The sequence below is a fragment of the Equus przewalskii genome, chromosome 22 (assembly GCF_037783145.1).
Source record: "Equus przewalskii isolate Varuska chromosome 22, EquPr2, whole genome shotgun sequence".
Lineage (NCBI taxonomy): Eukaryota > Metazoa > Chordata > Mammalia > Perissodactyla > Equidae > Equus > Equus przewalskii.
In genome coordinates this window covers 47,923,180-47,941,155 of record NC_091852.1, presented here as the reverse complement: position 1 = coordinate 47,941,155, position 17,976 = coordinate 47,923,180, and the positions used below count along the sequence as shown (strand labels likewise).

The 17,976-nt window shown below is 49.3% G+C and overlaps 1 protein-coding gene across 1 annotated transcript in view; it reads left to right on the top strand.

Moving 5' to 3' along the window:
• B4GALT1 (beta-1,4-galactosyltransferase 1) overlaps positions 1-17,976 on the top strand; it is a 48,001-nt gene that overhangs the window by 12,223 nt on the left and 17,802 nt on the right. Inside the window, exon 2 of the mRNA XM_070590262.1 lies at positions 13,786-14,021. Coding sequence (XP_070446363.1) covers positions 13,786-14,021 — 236 coding nt within the window. The remainder of the gene's footprint in view (positions 1-13,785; positions 14,022-17,976) is intronic.

Here is a 17,976-nt window from a genome sequence, read left to right as displayed (position 1 = left end):
TGAGCTGTAGGTTTTTTCCCAGCTTTATTGAGGTATAATTGACAAGTTTACCTGTAGTTTTTTTCTCGTGATGTTTCTGTCTGATTAGGGAAGTGTTCTCCTCTTCAGTTTTAGGGAGACTTTGTGAAGGATTTGTATTAATTCGTCTTTAAATATCTGGTAGAATTCACTAGTGAGGCCCTAGGGGCCTGGACTTTTTGATTGCTAATTCAATGGTTTTATTTGTTGAGGTGTGTTCGGATTTTGTGTTTATTCTCGTGTCAGTGTTGGTAGTTTGTATCTCCCAGAACTTGTCCGCTTCACCGAAGTCATCAAATTTGCCGGCATACGGTTGTTCCCAGGATCCCCTTATAATCCTTTTTGTTTCTGTAATGTTGGTTGGGATATACCCTCCTTTGTTCTTGATGTTGGTAATTTGAGTCTTCTACCCTTTTTTTTTTCTTGGTCAGTCTAGCTGAAAGTCTGTCATCTTTGTTGATCTTTTCAAAGAACCAACTTTTGGTTCGTTGATTTTCTCTTCTCTATTTCATTAATTTCTGCTCTAATCTTTAGTATTTTCTTCCTTCTGCTTTTTCTAGGTTTAGTTTGCTCTTCTTTTTCCCCTGTCTTATGGTGGAAAGTTAGGTTGTTGATTGAGATCTAAAGATCGTAGACTATTAACGTTTTGCTGGATGCTGCGTAATTGCCCTCCAGTTTAGGCTGTCAGCAGTTGTATGAGAAGTGCCTGTTTCCTGCATCCATGCCCACAACGTTTTTATGTTTGCCAATATGATGGGCAAATGTGGGGGCTTGTTTTAATTTGTTTCTGTGATTACTGATGATGTTGAGCAAACTTTCATGTGTCTGTTGGCCATTTGTATTTCTTCTTACTTGTTCATGTTTTTACCCTCTTTTCTATTAGTTTTCAAAATATGTTTGTAGGAGCTTTTAATACTACGGATATTACTTCTTTATTATGTATTGTTTGCAAATATGGTCTCTCCATCTGTCACTTCTCTTTTAATTTTATCTCTGGTATCTCCACATGGAAGTTTGGCCTTTTTATGTATTTAAGTCTATCTTTCCCTTTGTGACGTCCGGTTCTGTTTACACTTAGGAAGGTCTTGATCATCCAAAGATTATAAATTTTTTCTTTTGTATTCTCTTCCAAACTGGTTCTTTAACATTTTTAATACTTGTCCCTGATGTAAAGGTGAACAGAATACTTGTTCAACCCTCGTGTGTTGCAAGAAGCCTGTATCATCCCCAAAGGACCCTTTGAGGTCCCAGACTCTTCCTCCAAATCTATCAGTGATGCTGGTGGATCAGAGTAGAAACGTGAAATTTTAGCCACTTGTGATCATAAGGCTGTAATAATCTGCAGGCTTTGAAGTTCTGGGGAGTCAGGAGAGAAGGCAGAGTAATATGTATTGAACATCTGTTAGTGCCAAGCGCTGTGATAAGTGTGTAAATGCGTTATCACATTTACCACCTGAAAAGAATGCGTTATTATCCTCACCCCTTAGAGGAGGAAATTGGAGCTGGCTGCATTTAAAGTGGCCCTGATACCAGAGAGGTATTGCCGTGAGTGCTCGGCTGGCTGACTGTCCAGGTGGCCTATAAGGCAGAAGGCTCTCCACAGTCCAAGATCTGGTTCTAGATGGAGAGAGGATGTACTTATTACCAGCGTTGCTGGTCCAGAAATTCAGTCAGGCCTCCAGAACTGATTAGAAGGGCAGCTGACTCAGTAACAAAACTCCCATGAGACTTGTTTACATGTTGGAATGCTAAATTGCTGCTTTACGGGGAAGATTAGAACTGTTGTCGAGTGGCTTAGAATTCTCTGGCTGTAGGCACCCCTACAGGGGAAGCCGCAGTGTAGTTAGGCGGCTCGAGAGTCAGAAGTCAGAGCAGGGAAGTGAGTAGTACTCTCATGTCGGATGGTGTCAGGCTATCATGGCTGATGGATCTGTCCCCACAGAGTTGCAGACCTCCCTCAGGGACCTTGGTCTGGTCCAGAGGTCAGGGCTCCTTTCTCCCCTGTACTGCCGTGGAAGGGCACGTCCAGCTCCATTCTCCACCACTCCCCTATTTATTTTCTTCTGTGCTTTCTTCCTTCTTTCCTTCCTGTCTGTCCAGCCATCAAATGTTATTTCCTGGCCCATAATCATCATAGACTCTCTTGCCTTATTTATTTCCTCTGTCCTGTCTTCGCTCACACTCCATTTCCCAGCCCCACCATGGGCAACCATTCTAATGTGCTTAATACGTGTCTGTTTTTGCTCTTGCCAAGTGGGAGCCGTTGCTTGATGTATGTGCATTTTTAAAGTAAAAAATATTTTTTTAGATTAACATACAGTAAAATTGGCCTTTGCGTGTGTATTTCTATGAATTTTAACAAATGTGTCTATTTGTATAACCACTTCCACAATCAGAATACGGAACAGTTCCAGACCAAAATAATTCCCCTTGTAGTCCCCTTCTCCTCCCACCCATGACCCTGGTCAACCACTGATCTGTTCTCCATATTGTTTTGTCTTTTTAACAGTGTCAAATAAGTGGATCGTAAAGTATATGTACATGTGTTTTTAACTTCGGTAAATGGTATTATTTTATAGCTCATTCTAATTTTTTTCACCCAACTCTGTTTTTGTTTTCTTTTAATTTTTAAAATGTTTGACATAACTTCAAACTTATAGGAGAGTGGCTAGAATTATACAAAGTGATATCCTCTGGATTCCCCTAAATTCCCCAAATGTTAAAATTTTACTGTATTTGGTTTTTTTTTCTCTCTCTCTTTCCATATATGTGTGTGTGTGATATATTCTGAACCAGAGCCCTTTTACTCCTAAATATTCAATATGTATTTCCTAAAATTATTATAGGGGCTGGAGATCTGACTCCGTCATTCCTTCTATGTTTATTAGTTGGCATTTTCCTGTAAGGGAGGGCTTTCCCTTCTGCCCTATTAATTTGTATGTCAATGCAGACTTAGGGATTCTTACTTTATTCAATAGTTCATAATTCTTTCTTTAGCACTATTTATTTTTGATGCTCAGACTGTCCCACATTTGGCCAATGAGCTCCCCTTCCTGTGTCCTTTTTGACGTGGCCCATCATTCTTTGAGCACTTCCTTCTTTTTAGGCGCAGCAAGATGTTCCAGGCTCCTCTTCCTCTTTCCTTGACTCTGCCCTGGCATGGCCACTTCTCTCTTTAGTAGAGATTGGTATTTAGAAACCAAGAACTGGACTCCAGGTGCTCACTGTTGTTTATAAGTTGCTCTGTGTACATCCAGTGCCCATGGTGTTCGTCTATTTTCTCTCTCCCTTAACGATAGTCTCCCACGCTGTCTTCACAGCTACGCTGGGAGGACCAGCCTTCCCCGTGTCCTTTATGGACCTGTGTGTGTGTGCTTATGTTGATGGGGGAGTGCCAGATACTGCTCCCGAATGGCCGTGCCCATTCACCTTCATCAGCAGAGCGTGAGTGGCTCTGTACCTCCTCAAATCCTTGGCATTAGCCTGCTTCCTGCTTTTTGCCAAACAAATAAATGCACTGGGGTAGCTCTTGTTTGAACTTGCTTTTCTCTGATTACAGATGAGCTTGAGCATCTCTTCATATGCCTGATGGCCTTTGTGATTCTTCCTTGGTAAATTGCTTCTTCATAATAATGCTTCAGCTGTTTTTTCACTGGGATTCTTATATTTTTGTTGATGGTCTGCAGGATTTCACTATACGTCCTTGATACTAACTAATGCTGGTCTCGGCTACCTCGGATACCTTCTCTGAATCTGTCATCTGTCTGTTCACTTTGCCCGTGCTATCTTTTGTTTGAACTTCAGACTCTTTTTCCTTTGCTTTGTGCAGTCTCTCAGCAGTACTCTTTTCTTTCTGTGACTGTGTTTGTACCCTTTACTCCTCCCTATCTGAGGTGTGCTGGTATAGCTGAACTTGGCTGCTTCTCCTCAGCAGTCTTTCTCTAGGACTCCTTGGCCTGTAGTGAATTCTGTTAAGAATGACTTTGCCTCTTGGAGTGTAAGGCCCACAGGCAAGTGCTAGGCATATATTTAGTCAGCAAATATGTGTTGTAGGCCTACTGTGTGTTAGGCACTGTGCTAACACTGACAAGGTTCAGAGGTTATGAAATTTCTGTGGCTCTTCAGAGGTGGAGCAGGGATTTGAACCCTGACCTGTAACCCTTCCTACTGTACTGCTTCCCTTAGACATTGCGTTTGGTTCCTATAGAACTTTGTGTCAGATTTCTACATCTTTGCTAACAAATGGCATAAGAAGGTGCAGAGTAAAGGGTCCCCCCGCCCCAGCATCCTGAGGACGGGGAAGTAATCAGAGAGGACTGGAGGTAAATGTGGCTCCTGCCATCCTGGGCCTGGAGTTCTCAAGAGGCAGGCTCTGAGCTCCCTGCTGGTGACTGACTCCAGGCTGGCAGTGGAGGACACAGAGGAGGCAGGGAGGCTGCCCCAGCCTGCATGGGAAAGTCTTAAAATAGCATACCAGGCTGGGGCCAGCCCCGTGGCCGAATGGTTACGTTCGTGTGCTCTGCTTCACTTCAGCGGCCCAGGTTTTGCCAGTTTGGGTCCTGGGCGTGGACATGGCACTGCTCATTAAGCCATGCTGAGGTGGCGTCCCACATGCCACAACCAGAAGGACCTACAACTAGAATACACGACTATGTACTGGGGGGCTTTGGGGACAAGAAGAAAAAAAGAAGATTGGCAACAAATGTTAGTTCAGGGCCAATCTTTAAAAAAAATAAAGAAGAAAACCAGGCTTGTATTCTCTTTTCTGAGAAGCTCAAAGCCATCCCTTCCAGAAGTGTTCCAGTTCTAACAGGACGAGATGCAGCAAGATCTTCCGGGGGCTAACGCAGAATTTCCAGGCGAGTTGGCCTCCCAAGCTTTTCCTGGTGGTGCTAACTGTGGGCAAGGCGGTTTCCACAAATTCCAGCGGAGGGAGGGAAGGAAGCCAGTGTGGAGAAGAGCTGGGGAGGAGGAAATCCGCCTTTGGGCCAGGACCAAGCAAAGCAGAAATTCCTCCTGGGACGGTTTTCCCCCAGAGGACAAACACTGGGAAGCCTGTTTAGTGAGCTGTAAAAGCCTGTGGTCCCCGGCGTGGCGTCCTGACCCCAGGGCCTTGCATCTCTGCGGTTTCACTGCTAGTGGAAACCTTCTCCTCAGGTCAGCCTGGGACAGAAGTGTACTGTCTTGCCCCCAGTTCTGGGGTCTCCCAGAGGTCTCCCCCTGTTCTCTCCTTGCTTCTACTGCCCCACTAAATTTGGGAGCCGTGACCACATGTGGTTTAGAAGTACGCTTGAGAAGGGGGTTTAATCAGTGATGTCAAGTAAGACCCACTTGTATGCCACCTTGGATCAGTCGGTGGCTCCCTGGACCCCAAGGTTGAGAAGGATTCTGAGACAGACGCCCCAGGGACACAGCAGGGAGAGTAGAGGGGCCTGGGTGCTGCGATTTGCTGTCCCCTGTGTGGATGCATCCATGAACATCAGAACCCTAAAGGATTCATAAGGGGAAGATAAGGATGGCGTTTTTGCCAATCCAGGGGTGTCCTTGAGGAAGTCTGTCCATCTCCCTGGCCTTCAGTTTCCCTCGTGTGTAACCCTGCGGCTGAAACATGATTCTCAAGGTCCCTCCGGCCCTAATATGTAGGATTCTTCAGGGTTCTGGTTCGATGTGGATCCTGCCCCTTTGAGATGGTTGAATCTGACCTTGGCTCTGCTCCCTTAGGTTTAGGGCTTGGTACCCTTGGTGAGAGGATCCTGGACCAAGGACCACCCAAAGCTTTTCTGACGATCTCACAACCCATATCTGGCTTTGAGCTTTGGGGTTATTCTCTCCAAGAATAAGTGGTATTTGGTGAAGAGCCTGTTTGATGTGGCAGCGTGAGGTTTAGATGAGGAAATGCAACATTTTCATCAGGACGCTGGGCCGTCCATGGCCTCCAAGTCTCAAATTATAGGCCTAGAGCCTCGAGGAAACTTATTTTAAAATTGAGGGTGAAAATGTGTCTGTAAATCATGAATCAGGAGCTATGCTGGAAGCAAGAGGCATCTTTGGAGTCCAGAAAGGAGAGTGGTTTTGCCCTTGGTCACCTTGGCTGTAGGTGTGTCATTGGGACAACACGCTAGATTCTCGAGCATCAAAAACAAGATGGTTTCCTGCTCTGTCGGCTCAGCTTCTTAACTCATAGTTGAACAAGTGCTGGGTGGGTCAACCCACATTCGTGGATCCCGTCCTGCCAGAAGCCGTCCCAGGTACAGGAAGGAGTGGGCCACACCCCTGGCCCTCAAGGCGATGAGGGTCTCACAGAGGAAGCAGGTGGACAGACTGGCGCCCTCACCCTAAGGACCCGAGTGTAGGCTTGGAGAGGTGGTGACAGCGGTCGTGAAGGGTGCTGTGGGCATTGGCAGCAGCGACTGACTGGCCCGAGGGACTCTGGGGGAGCGTTGAAGTTCCAAGCTTGAACTTTGAAGGATTGTTACCTTACCTACTTCACAAAGTTTCGAGGTAACTCATGAGAATATGCCCCATAAAAAGGACCGATATAAATAAATTAAAACACGGAAAAGAGAAAATGTAACTTAAGAAGTTAAGACTGGGGAAGAGTTGAAAGTAGATATTCAGACCGTGGGGCCCTTCACAGTTATTACATCTGTCTCTTTGCGAAAGCCAAAAGTGAAACATGTTCTGCCACGTGATGGACGTCATCAGAGGGCAGAAATACACTGGAGTTCCTGAGAGTAAGTTGTTTTTCTTGGTACCTCACCCTTAAAGAGCTTCATGGGGGTGGGAAGGAGGTGGTGGTTAGTGAGTGGACCTGTAAACCAGTGTTTCTCAAAATACAGCCCAGGGACCCGCATCAAAGTCACCTAGAGCACTTGTGAAAATGCAGAGTCGTTGCCCCAGCCCCAGACTTACTGAATCAGAAGCTCTGATGAGTAGGGCCCAGGAATCTGCAGTTTGACCTGCTTCCCCAGGTGATTCTCCTTGCACTCCACAGTTTGAAAGTCTCTGCAGTAGATGGAAACCTCACTGGCACTTGAAAAGCCAGTGCCGTAGCTGGTGAGAGCGCCTGCCTGGCCTTTGGTTGATGGTTGAGTGGGATTTAACGAGGGAGAGAGCAGGGCACAAGAAAAGGCAGAGCCACTGAGGTGGATGGTTCACTGCTGGGCAGGTCATTTTCTGGTCATGTTTGGAAGACCTACAAAGTGTGGCAGTTCGGGCCCAGGGCAGAGCTGCTTCTGAGCACAGAGGTGGATAGAGGAGTGCTTGGCCCACTGTGCCTGGTTGGTCCAGCCTCCCTGTGGCCCCGGGACTCTGCTCTGCACACCTCCTCCGGCAGGCTCCTTTATTTTTTGAGCAAATACTTTGTTTTTCTCTAGGCCCCCAAATGCAGGGTTCTGAGACCACAAATGAGCTCTGCTTCCTGTTGAAAGAGCATTTCTCTCCCCGGGCTTTACTGGTGGCTTGGATGGTGAGTTGGCAGAAAGATCAGAGGGTGTTGAAATTGCGTTCTGTGTGAAGCGTGCCTGAGACATATCAAGTCAACCTTAGGAGTAGATTATTCCTGTTTTCTGGTCTCTGAGTTGTATGTTTTGAAAACTTTTTTCTGAAAGACACTTCCTTGTTGGGAAAGGGGTCGAAGGAGGGGTCACGTGTCTTGTCCTTGGGTTATGTTTTAAAATAGTTCTTGTTCGATTTTAAAGATATACCCAAAGGTATAAAGAAAAATACCGTGAACATCTGGTTTAAGAAGTAAGTCATTTCTGGTACCTTAGAAGCCGTCATGAGTTAGATCTTAAAACTCAATGAGAAATAGATAACCTGAGACTTGAGGAATCCCTTCTGGTGGCTCTCTGTCCCAGGGTCTTCCATCACGTTTCCTTGAGGTTTATTGAAATCCTCCGTGTTGCTTGCATCAGTGGCAGGGAAGCAGGGAGAAGAGCTGTGCGCCGTCCACTCAGCTTAGATTTGCTCATGTGCTCTGTGCCTGGGGCAGCCGGCGGATACTCACGACTGAGTGAGGAGCTCCTGGAGAGGAGCTGAGGGGCCCCATTGAGGCAGCTGCTTCTCTGCAGAGCTTCCCTTGATGCTCTTCTCTGGCCCGGAGTTGACTCGGCTTCCTTTCTGCCGTTTCCGCCGTTCTCACCTCTGCACACTCACTGTCGTTTACTTTGCTGGCCTCCTTCCTCACCAAGCGCAGAGACCTCCTCTTACCCCGCTGTGCGCACCTGGCACCAGCTGGCACGTGGTGTCTGATAACTGGCTGCATGTTTGAATGGATGTGGTGCTGGGAGGACTTCAGGGAGGTGGAGGAAGAGGAAGAACCAACCTAGGGTGGTCCCAGAAGGCTTCCTGGGAGAGGTGATGTTTGAGCCGAGGCCAGGCAGCTGCTGGATTGGTGATTACGAAGTCCTTGGCCAACTGGAAAGAGCTTCTCCTCCCTGAAGGACTGGGGAGAAGGTTTGGGAAGAGCCCTGTGCGGTTGGTGGTGTTTTTCTAGTCTAAGGGGCCACAAGGGCACCGTGCGTTCATGGGACCCACTGCAAGCAGCTGTCATTCCCAAGCCTGGGGATTTTGTAGCGCCTGGCTCAGCTTCCAATGCATATCTGGCCTTTGGAAGATGGGTACAGAGGAAAATGGCCCAGCCACGTGAGCCTGTGGAACAACACTGTAGTTTAGGGGGAGATAGTTTGAGGACAGTCCGTGGCCCCCGGGCAGTGGATGGCAGGACTGATATCTGGGCAAGGAACACGTCCCAGCATCCCAACTGGTAGATCCACGAAGCTCTGGGCACCCCCTAGTCCCGCAGGTCTCAAATGTTTGAATTTCATTGCCCAGGAAAGTTTCAAAAGAAACTCAGGGGCCTGGCCCATGGCTGCCAAATAAGGATTTTCAAGGAATTGAACTTAAAAAATTAATCCAGAATCAATCTCCACCGTGATCATTTCATAAAAAAAGGACATTTTCACCTTTAAAGAGGAGGAAGCACTTAATCTTGGAAGAAGGACATTCTGATAGGTTGATTACATTCGGCTCAGTGAAGAACATTGTGCATTGTCTGCTTTTACCATCTTGTCCCAGGCTGGCGAGACCTTGTCACAGCCCAGCATCAGGCCCAGGGTCATGTCTTAAGCACTGGCCCTTTACTTGGGAAGCCGTGACTAGATGTTCCAGCCGGTTTTGCTGAGGCTGGAGGACGGAACCAGTGGTTCAGCCCTCAGGAAGGCGCAGCAGGGAGTCCGTGCTGGGTTGGCGCTAGATTAGCAGGGCCGCTATGCAGGGGAACGTGTGTGTTTGGGTTTGCCATGCCGGGCAGTGGAGCAGTGGAATTTGTCTGAGTTGAGCTCACACATTGAAGTTATTGAGTGACTTACACGCAAGGCCGTGACCTGGACTCCCAGCCGAGAGGCCCACGTGGCGGGGCTTTAGCTGGGGGAGCCGAGGACAGGCTCACATCTGCTCCTCTGCTTACGTAACCCTGCTTCCCAGCTCCCAGAGCCAAGAAAACACACAAGGCCAGCCCAGCAGGGCCGAGGGCCTGTGGTAGCACACGCCATGCGCCGCACAGCAAGGGAGCCCTGGCTCAGCCTGAGGACTGTCATGAAGCCCTCAGCCCTCTGCTTCCTCCCCTTGCCTCTCCCTGAGGCCCCGGCTAGTGGCTCTGAGACCTGGTAGCAGGCTTGTGTGGTTCTGGGCACAGCTGGTCCCTGCCCTCCCGGAGTCCTAGCTCATTGGACTTTCTCACTGTGACAGAGCCAGGCGTGCAGCAGGGGATGGTCCCTTCACTGTGGCAGGAGATGTGCAGGGCATTCGGGAGGCTCCTGGCTAGCACTGGACCCAAGAAGGCATTTGACTCCGGGTCTGGAGCTGCCACTGATGGCCAAGTGCTGTCCAATCCCAGAGAGGTGACCCAGCTGCAGGTTTCTCAGCTGTGGAGGCTTCACAGAGAGAAGGTGTGGAAAGAATTGCCAGACTGGGCAAGGCGGGTAGGATTGGGGGTCAGGGTACTCTGGATGGGTTGGAGACGTGACGAGGGTTGTGAGAGGGGCGTAGAGGAGCAGGAGAGTGAGAACAGGCTGCTCAGTGATGAAGCTCTCCAGGGAGCACTGGAGGAGCACGTCTCTTGGCTAGCCTTGAAGCAGGTTCGAGGCTCAGCCAGGTTCACCTAGGTTCTGCCACATGCTCAGCAGGACCTCCTTGAAGTCTAGAACTGTCCTGTCCATCTCATCACCTCCTCTCCACCCCCTCGAGCTCCCTGGACCTGGCACACAGCTTGGCACACAGTAGGTGCCCAGAAAGTATTGATTGAAACAAATTGAAAGTGGCCTTGACACATACACAGGAAAAATTTGTATTAAACAAACACTTCAGAAAAGACTTGCCTTTGGCATTTGAGTAGGCTCCCATGGATTGTCATTTGCTGTTGACGCCTCCCGTGTGTGAGTGAGTGTGTGTGTGTGCTGGGGTTGGGGGAGGGGGCGGGGGAACAGAAGATGGACCACCCCAGTTATGAGCTCCTGTAATTGGGTGGACAGTGGTGTCAGTTGCTGAGGGACTCTAGAGGGAAAGCTGGTTTGGCCGTAGGTGGTGGTGGTGGAGGGGCTGAGTAACAGTTCACTGGCAGGTTGAGGTCCAGTCCCTGTAATTGACAAATGGGAAACCAGCATCCTCAGAGCCTACTTGCCCAGAGGTCATCAACAAGTCACTGGTGGAGGTGAACCAGGGCTCAGGCATCCTTTCTCCTGTTTAGACCACCTTTCTGGAACTCCTGAAGGGGCAAAACAAAGATGCTTTCCAGCCCGCAGGTGTCTCCTCCGGGCGGGGGGGCAGCTGGGCACACCGAGTGTGAATTCCTGTCTTCCGGGTTGGTTTCAGAAAGTGTGAGCAGGTTGGTAGGGGGACAGTCCAGATGCCTCTTGGGTTCCCGAAAATGGAGTTATGTTTAGCAGCATCTTCAGAACCAAGGGTAGGGTGGGGCTGGGGGGCTGCAGATGTTGTGGGGCCCTCTGAAGTGAGAAGAGCCCAAGGACAGACAGGTCTGTTGAGTTTTTCATGCCTGCACTGTGCAGCAGGGCCTCCTCGAAGCTTTTCCCAGGGTTGGGGAGTCGAACAGCCCAGGCCTGGTGGGCCCTGTGGGGACGGGCGACCTCCATGAAAGCCCTAGGGCTTGTGAGGATGGCTGGTCCGGCTCCCCGTTGTCCACCTTGCCCAATAAGAATCACGTGGGCTCCTGGTTACTCCCCAGGTCCTGCCTAAGATCTGCCCGGGCACACTCTCTGGGGGAGGGGCCTGAGATTCCATGTTTTTACAGTTGCCTCAGGAGATCCTGATGATAGATTGGGGAAAAGCTGCTTTAGGGTGACCCTTTACTTAGTCCTGGAGCACAGCACCTACTGACCTGAGGGCCCCTGGGAGGTTGGAGCTGGGTCAGCAGGCAGTCATGTCAGGGACTGATCTGTGAGGCCTTGTCCCTCCAGGGAGGGGCCAGAGCTTTTGGAGCCCTCGGGGTCCCACTTCTGTCCCAGGCTCTGTGCTAATGAGGAGAGCGGGTAAAGGACAAGCCAGATCGGGGCTTTGATTTTAAGATTCTGGCCTGGCTCCCAGGGCGGAAGTGCCTGATAGAGGAAAGAGGGAAGGGCATTTCCGGCAAACGGAAGCATGTGGACATGGGCCTGGTTTACAGGGGTGGGGGCAGATAGAACAGAGCCTAGTTGCCATGCTTGGAGGTTTGGCCTTACCTTGTCGAAGGCCGCACAGCCTTAGAGCCATCAGAGGTTTTTAGGAGGAAAGTAATGGGATCAGAGCTGTGTCTCAGAAGAAAATAAGCAAATGGGACCAGGTCCCATATGACGGACCTGGGTCAGCATCAGAGGGAGGGGGAAGGTGTGAGGAGTCCTGGTGGGATCAGAGAGGGGAGATGGGGAGGAGATGGCAACTCCGCCTGCTGACAGGTGTCATAGCTTCCTTTTCTCGGGCTGTCTCATTTCAGGAGGGCGGTGATCTCTGGGGACAGGGGTGCTTGCTGAGCCACATATAATCGATAAACAGGGCACAGAGGGCTGCACACTGGGCCTCAGTTCTCGCCCGCCTGTTTCAGGTGAACTTGCTCTGAGTTTGTGGTCAGCATTCTCACCTCTGTTCTCTGGGTTCCTTCCTTTCTTCTTCTTCTTCTTCTTTTTTTTTTTTTTTTTTGAGGAAGATTAGCCCTGAGCTAACATCTGCCACCAATCCTCCTCTTTTTGCTGAGGAATATTGACCCTGAGCTAACATCTGTGCCCATGTTCCTCCACTTTGTATGTGTGACGCCTGCCACAGCATGGCGTGACAAGCAGTGCGTAGGTCCACACCCGGGATCCAAACCGGCGGACCCTGGGCTGCCAAGCAGAATGTGCAAATTTAACTGCTGCACCCTTGGGCTGGTCCCGTTCCTTTCTTTCTTCTCGTGGCTGGTTTGCTTCACAGGTGAAGCTGGCTACATTAGAGTAACAGTTCCCAAAGTGTGCTCCCTGATAAAATGGTTCTGTGGCCAAACAAATTTGGAAAATAGTGGGTTAAATAAAGTGAAGGGGGTTTCCTAACTGTACAGCTTCTCAGCCCCTTCCTGTACGTCATGATTTTCCAGAAGCAGGATTTAGTATGCAGAATTCCCACCCTGATTTGACCAGGGAACATGTTCTTCCATTGGGCATCTTGCTGGGATTACTGTCTCCTGGAACTCACTTTGAGAAAGTCTGGCCTACAAGGGACTACTGAGGACCTGGGTTCGAGTCTTGACGTGTCCACAATTCCCTGTGTGTCCCTGGGCCAGTCATCTTTCCCTGGCCCTCACCGTGTGTGCTGCAGGAGGGTGGTCCCCAGCCTTGGAGGAGTTGGCTTCTCTCAGCTCCACCTGCTTCTACTTAGGAGACAAGGACTTCCATATCCAAATCTGGATCTTGACCTTTGTCCTTCCCTTTGCACTGAACCTGCTGCTAATTCAGAATCCACTATCCAGGTCTCGCTGATTTTTCTTCTAAGCTAAGAGCTCTCTTGCTAACTTATTTCACTCATCTGGAGCCCTGTTCTTCCAGGCCAGAAACCTGGGAGTCATCCCTGATTTCTCCTCCCTTCTTCATCCCCTTTGTTAGTACTTGATCCCCTACTTTTATGAAGTGTTCTTCTTTGATGTTCTTTCCAGCTGTTTCTTCTCTAGGGTCTCCTTTCCTCCAGTCACTCCATCAAGTTTATTTCATCTGTGTATCAAGCCCCTTTCTGAGACATGGGTCCCCCAGGCCACTCCCTGCTGCCGTCTGATTTGAGGCTGATTTTTTCAACACTGACCTCCCCAACACACACACACCCCTCTCCCCCAACTAGGCTTGGACCAGGGAGTACCTGTCCAGGGCCACCCAGCTGGGAGGTGGCAGAACTAGGCCTTACCCTCAGGATTCTGAGAAAGTGCTTTCTCATCCATGCTCTCTGATCCTCACCCCTGCCTGTCAGGAAGTCTGAGCAAGAATTACCCCATTTCTACTTTACAGTTGAGAAACATAGAGGGGAGTGTGTCCTGGGCGGGTGAGTGCTTCCTGGGGTGCCCAGCACTCTGGGTTTGCCCGGCAATGAGGGGTTTCCTGGGATGGTCATGCTACTGCTGGCCATGGTGCCTAGTGCTGGATGTGAGTGCCTCTTCCACTGCCCCACAGCCCCCGGGAGGAGATGTCTCTTGTGGCTGCCGCCTGTGGCCTGGCAAGTTCTGTGGCAGGCTAACTTCTCCTTCCTCCACCTCTCTAGTTGGCCCCATGATGATCGAGTTTAACATGGCTGTGGACCTGAATCGTGTGGCGGAAGAGAACCCGGAGGTGAAGTTGGGTGGCCGCTACACCCCCAAGGACTGCATCTCTCCTCACAAGGTGGCCATCATTATTCCTTTCCGCAATCGGCAGGAACACCTCAAGTACTGGCTCTATTACTTGCACCCGATCCTTCAACGTCAGCAGTTGGACTATGGCATCTATGTTATCAACCAGGTGAGGTCTGGGAAGATGGAGAGAGAGAGGGCGTGTGTGTGTGTGTGCACGCAAATACATGAATAATGAGGGGTGAGGGAAAGGAAGTGATTTCCTCACCCTTTGGCATTTTACAACCCCACCACTACCACCCTCCTTATCTCACAGAGTTCACACGAGCTGAGTGCCATATGAGGTGCTCGCTTGTTGCTGTCAACTCTTTTAGGCAAAGGAAATTGCTGGGGGTTTTGATGCTTGTTTTGTTTTTTTGGAATTAGGCTTCCAACAAAATTGAGAGAAAAATGGCAACCCTAATTCTCCCCAAATAAAGCACCAGTTGTTTCCTGTCTTTGGGCAGCTGTGTATTTTCCTTTTAAGAGATTAAAAACACCCATTTAGCTGTCAGACTTTCAGGTAACTTCAAAATTATCCAGTCTTACTGCATCTTCTGGGGGCACCTGCGGGAGACTGCGTGCTTAGTTCAGACCTGAATGCCAGCCCCCAGCAAAATACCTGGGAGGTCTGACTCATCCACCGCTGAGCATCATGAGGACTGGGCCCGGTCTGAGAAAAGAGAGCTTCTCCCTGCGTGTCTGATCCACGTGTGTTTGGGGCTTAGCCCTGCTTAGGACACTGATGTTGAAGATGTGTCAGCTTTCGTCACTTCATCATGACCTGGAGAATCAGATTGATCTAAGAGCTAGTTTTGGGGAAATAACATTGGTTATTTCCAGTCTGCTTGAGAAGCATTATTATTTATCCAAAAATATAACTTTGGTATTTCCCATTTATCCCAAATACTTTAATTTGTATCTTTAGACTGTGATCTCCTAGGTGCAATGACACATCTAACTTACCTGTGTGCCAAATTTCATTGAAATTCATCTGAAGAGACTGTATGCCCATTTCTAAAAGGCCCAGTGTCCATTTCATTTCAAGACAAATTCTAGATCTGCTTGAGGTAGTGAGCTTGTTGGTAGTTGACAGCTTCTGTCAAAGTTGTGGGACTTTGTGTGCCTTCACTCGGACCAGAAGGGAAGCGGGAAACAGCAATGTGTCCACCAAGCGTTTCTGAGGACTGCTATGGCATGTTGCTACACCAGTTGCTGCAGGGAGATTCTAAATAAGTGTAAGATCCCAGTTCTACCTGTCCAGAAGCTTCCATCCCCACTTATGGCAAGTGGGACCCTTCCAGGAGACAATTTGTTAACAATTCCAAACAGCATGTGATTGGATGGTGGCTGCCAAATGCTTTGGAAGCTCAGAGGGAGGAGAGAGCAATGGCCTGGGGAACCAGGATGTGAGCTAGGCTCTAAAGGCAGGAGGGAGACATGGGCCTCTCAGCTGGGGCCAGTGAATGGGGACTTCAAGGCAGAAAGGAGCCAGCTGGAGGCAGATCGAGATGGCCATTGGGGTGGGAGAGCAGCAGAGCTTGTAGGGCCAGGTGAAGGAGCTGAGTCTGTTAGGCAGGAGAGAGCAGAACAGCCCTGTGATTACAAGGGAACTGAGGCTCAAGGTGGGAGAGCCGGTGGCGAGCAGACCTCTCGAGGCTCTTTGAGTCCCTTGGCCACGTGGCCAAGACCAAGGCCTGGACCAGGGCCCTGAGAAAACCTGCAAGCAAGACAGCGAGACAGTTGTGGCTCGTCTTAGAAGAATGTTGGAGAATGTGAGAGAGAACAGGTAGATGCCCTGCAGAATCCAGGCCACTTCAATCCAACAAGTATTTGTTTAAGAAAAGCCCTGTCCTCAAGGAACACTTGTTTGATGCCAATGAGCACATGTTGATCGTGGCAAGACTCGAGCCCGTTATTAAAGCAGTGGCAGTGAATGCCTGGAAGAGGAAGCCACCATCACCAGGAGCCAGCAGGGATTACAAAGAACAAGTCGTGCCAGCTGCATCTCTTTTCTCTCCTTGACAGTTATCACACCAGTGGATGAGTGATAGACTGTAGACCCAGTGTTGTCACATCTTACTCATCAAGGCAACTGACGGCCTCTGGCAAATCTGCCTGAGAAGAAGATAGACAGCTGTGGTCTGAATGGCATACAAATTAGATTAAAATACATACTTGGGTGAAGAGAGTTAGTGATGATGTCATGTTTTTGAATCTAGGTGACTGTGGTCAAGGGAGACTAGAGGAGAAGGTGCTAATGCATAGATACGTTGTATTTTAGGTCATTGGAAGGCTTCCTTGTTTAATTGTAAAGTCAAAACAAATGTTGGACCAGTGAAAGCCACCATCTTGAATTCCTATGACACGATTTATCTAGATAATTCCCAGGCTTCAAACAACACATTTCCAAATGTCCTATACCAGCTATGTGCTCCTCTCTGCCCCAGTCCAAGCTGGTGGAGAAACTAAACAAGCCAAGATAGACCATTGGCACCGCTGTGCTGGCTAACACTGGACACTGCCTGAGTTTGGGCTTCTCCAAAAATGTGCTTTCCAAGATGGAGATCTGAGGCCAGATGCATTGGAGGAATGCTGGGTTGAACCATGTGAAGTGGGTCCCACTCCTGCAGGGCTGTCAGTGTGCTATTGCGTGCACGTTACAGCCTCCAGAAGTACTCAGCACGCCGTGGGCTTTCTGGAGCTTGTCTGGCTAGAGAACTGTTTGCCATGAACCATCCTAAGTGATGAATGTTCTATGGAATCACACTTTGGGGAAAGCAGGCAGCACCCCCCAACCCTCCTGTTCTCCCTAGGATGCTGAGAACCCCTCATTCTTCCTCCTGCCCCACCTGAAACTTAGCATCGGAAATATTTTAGTTTTAGTTTTTCAAACGTATTTACATCTTTTTTTTCTCTAGTCTTGTCAGTTTCATTCCCTCCCCACCCAATCCACATTTTTTTGCCTCTTCATCTTTTCCTTCTCTTCCGAGGGTTAACTTTCCACCTCAGGAGAATCTTTCCCCTTTATCTCCCTCTCTGCTGGTTAACCTTGTTTCTTTTGCTCCAGCTCCACCCTGATTATTTCTTCGGGAAAGTATGGTCTGGCTTTCGGATAACCAAGTCAAAAAGAAACTTGAACTCTGCCCCACCTTTCTGGTAAAGGATAGTATCTGTTTGATAGCTATAAAGAACATGTAATAAAGTGATGACAGGAAACGTAAGAGGTGGAAGGAGAAACACTGGGAGTACGCCCATTTCCAATTTAGGAATGTCCCGTGTCCTCTGTTTCATTACTATGCTGTGAAGACAAAGAAAGGGAGTTCGTAGCATCTGGCTTTGACCTTTGTGTACTGTTCGTTGAGTAGCAGGCATCGTTAGAGCCTCTCAGCGTCACCCTGCTGTCATTTTGAGTCTTCCTTTGTCAGCCCACCCCATTTAAGATGAGAGAGAAAGATGCTTAAAATAGGAGGGGCCTCGAAGACATCTAGTCCAGGGGTTCTCAAACAGGGTTTTAAGAACCGAACCTCCTTCTGCCCCGTTAAAATGCTACACAAACCCCATCTACAGCGGGTCACAGTGGTGCTGTTCTACTTGAAGGGGGGCCTTGTCCCATCTCCACCCCCTGACTTCCCTCCTTCACTCTTGGCTGGAATTTGCCTGGACCCCTGAGGCCAGATAGTGCTAGAACGTCTCCTCTGCTTCACTGGTGAGGAAACTGAGGCTTAGTGAGGGGAAGGGACCGGGAGAGAGTCACATAAGTAACCGTAGGGCTGCAGCTCAGACTCCTCCCGCTGCATCAGCGGTAACTCTCCTCAAGGCCAGCCAGTCGCCTCTAAGAGTGTTTCCCAAAGCCAGTATCCAGGGCGGGGTTCTGGCTCTGCCACTTCCCAGCTTGGTGACCTTAGACTTGAGTTCCCCAGACTTTGATGGTTTCCTTGTGGGCAGGAGAGCAAGGTGTTAGTACTTACTGCATGGGGCTTTAAGCACCTGGCATGCGGAGAGCCCTCAGTAAACATCAGGTGTTACTGTTGATTTGAGCACCCCCCACCCCATTCCTCCTGCCTGTTTCCGCCGCCCACTGC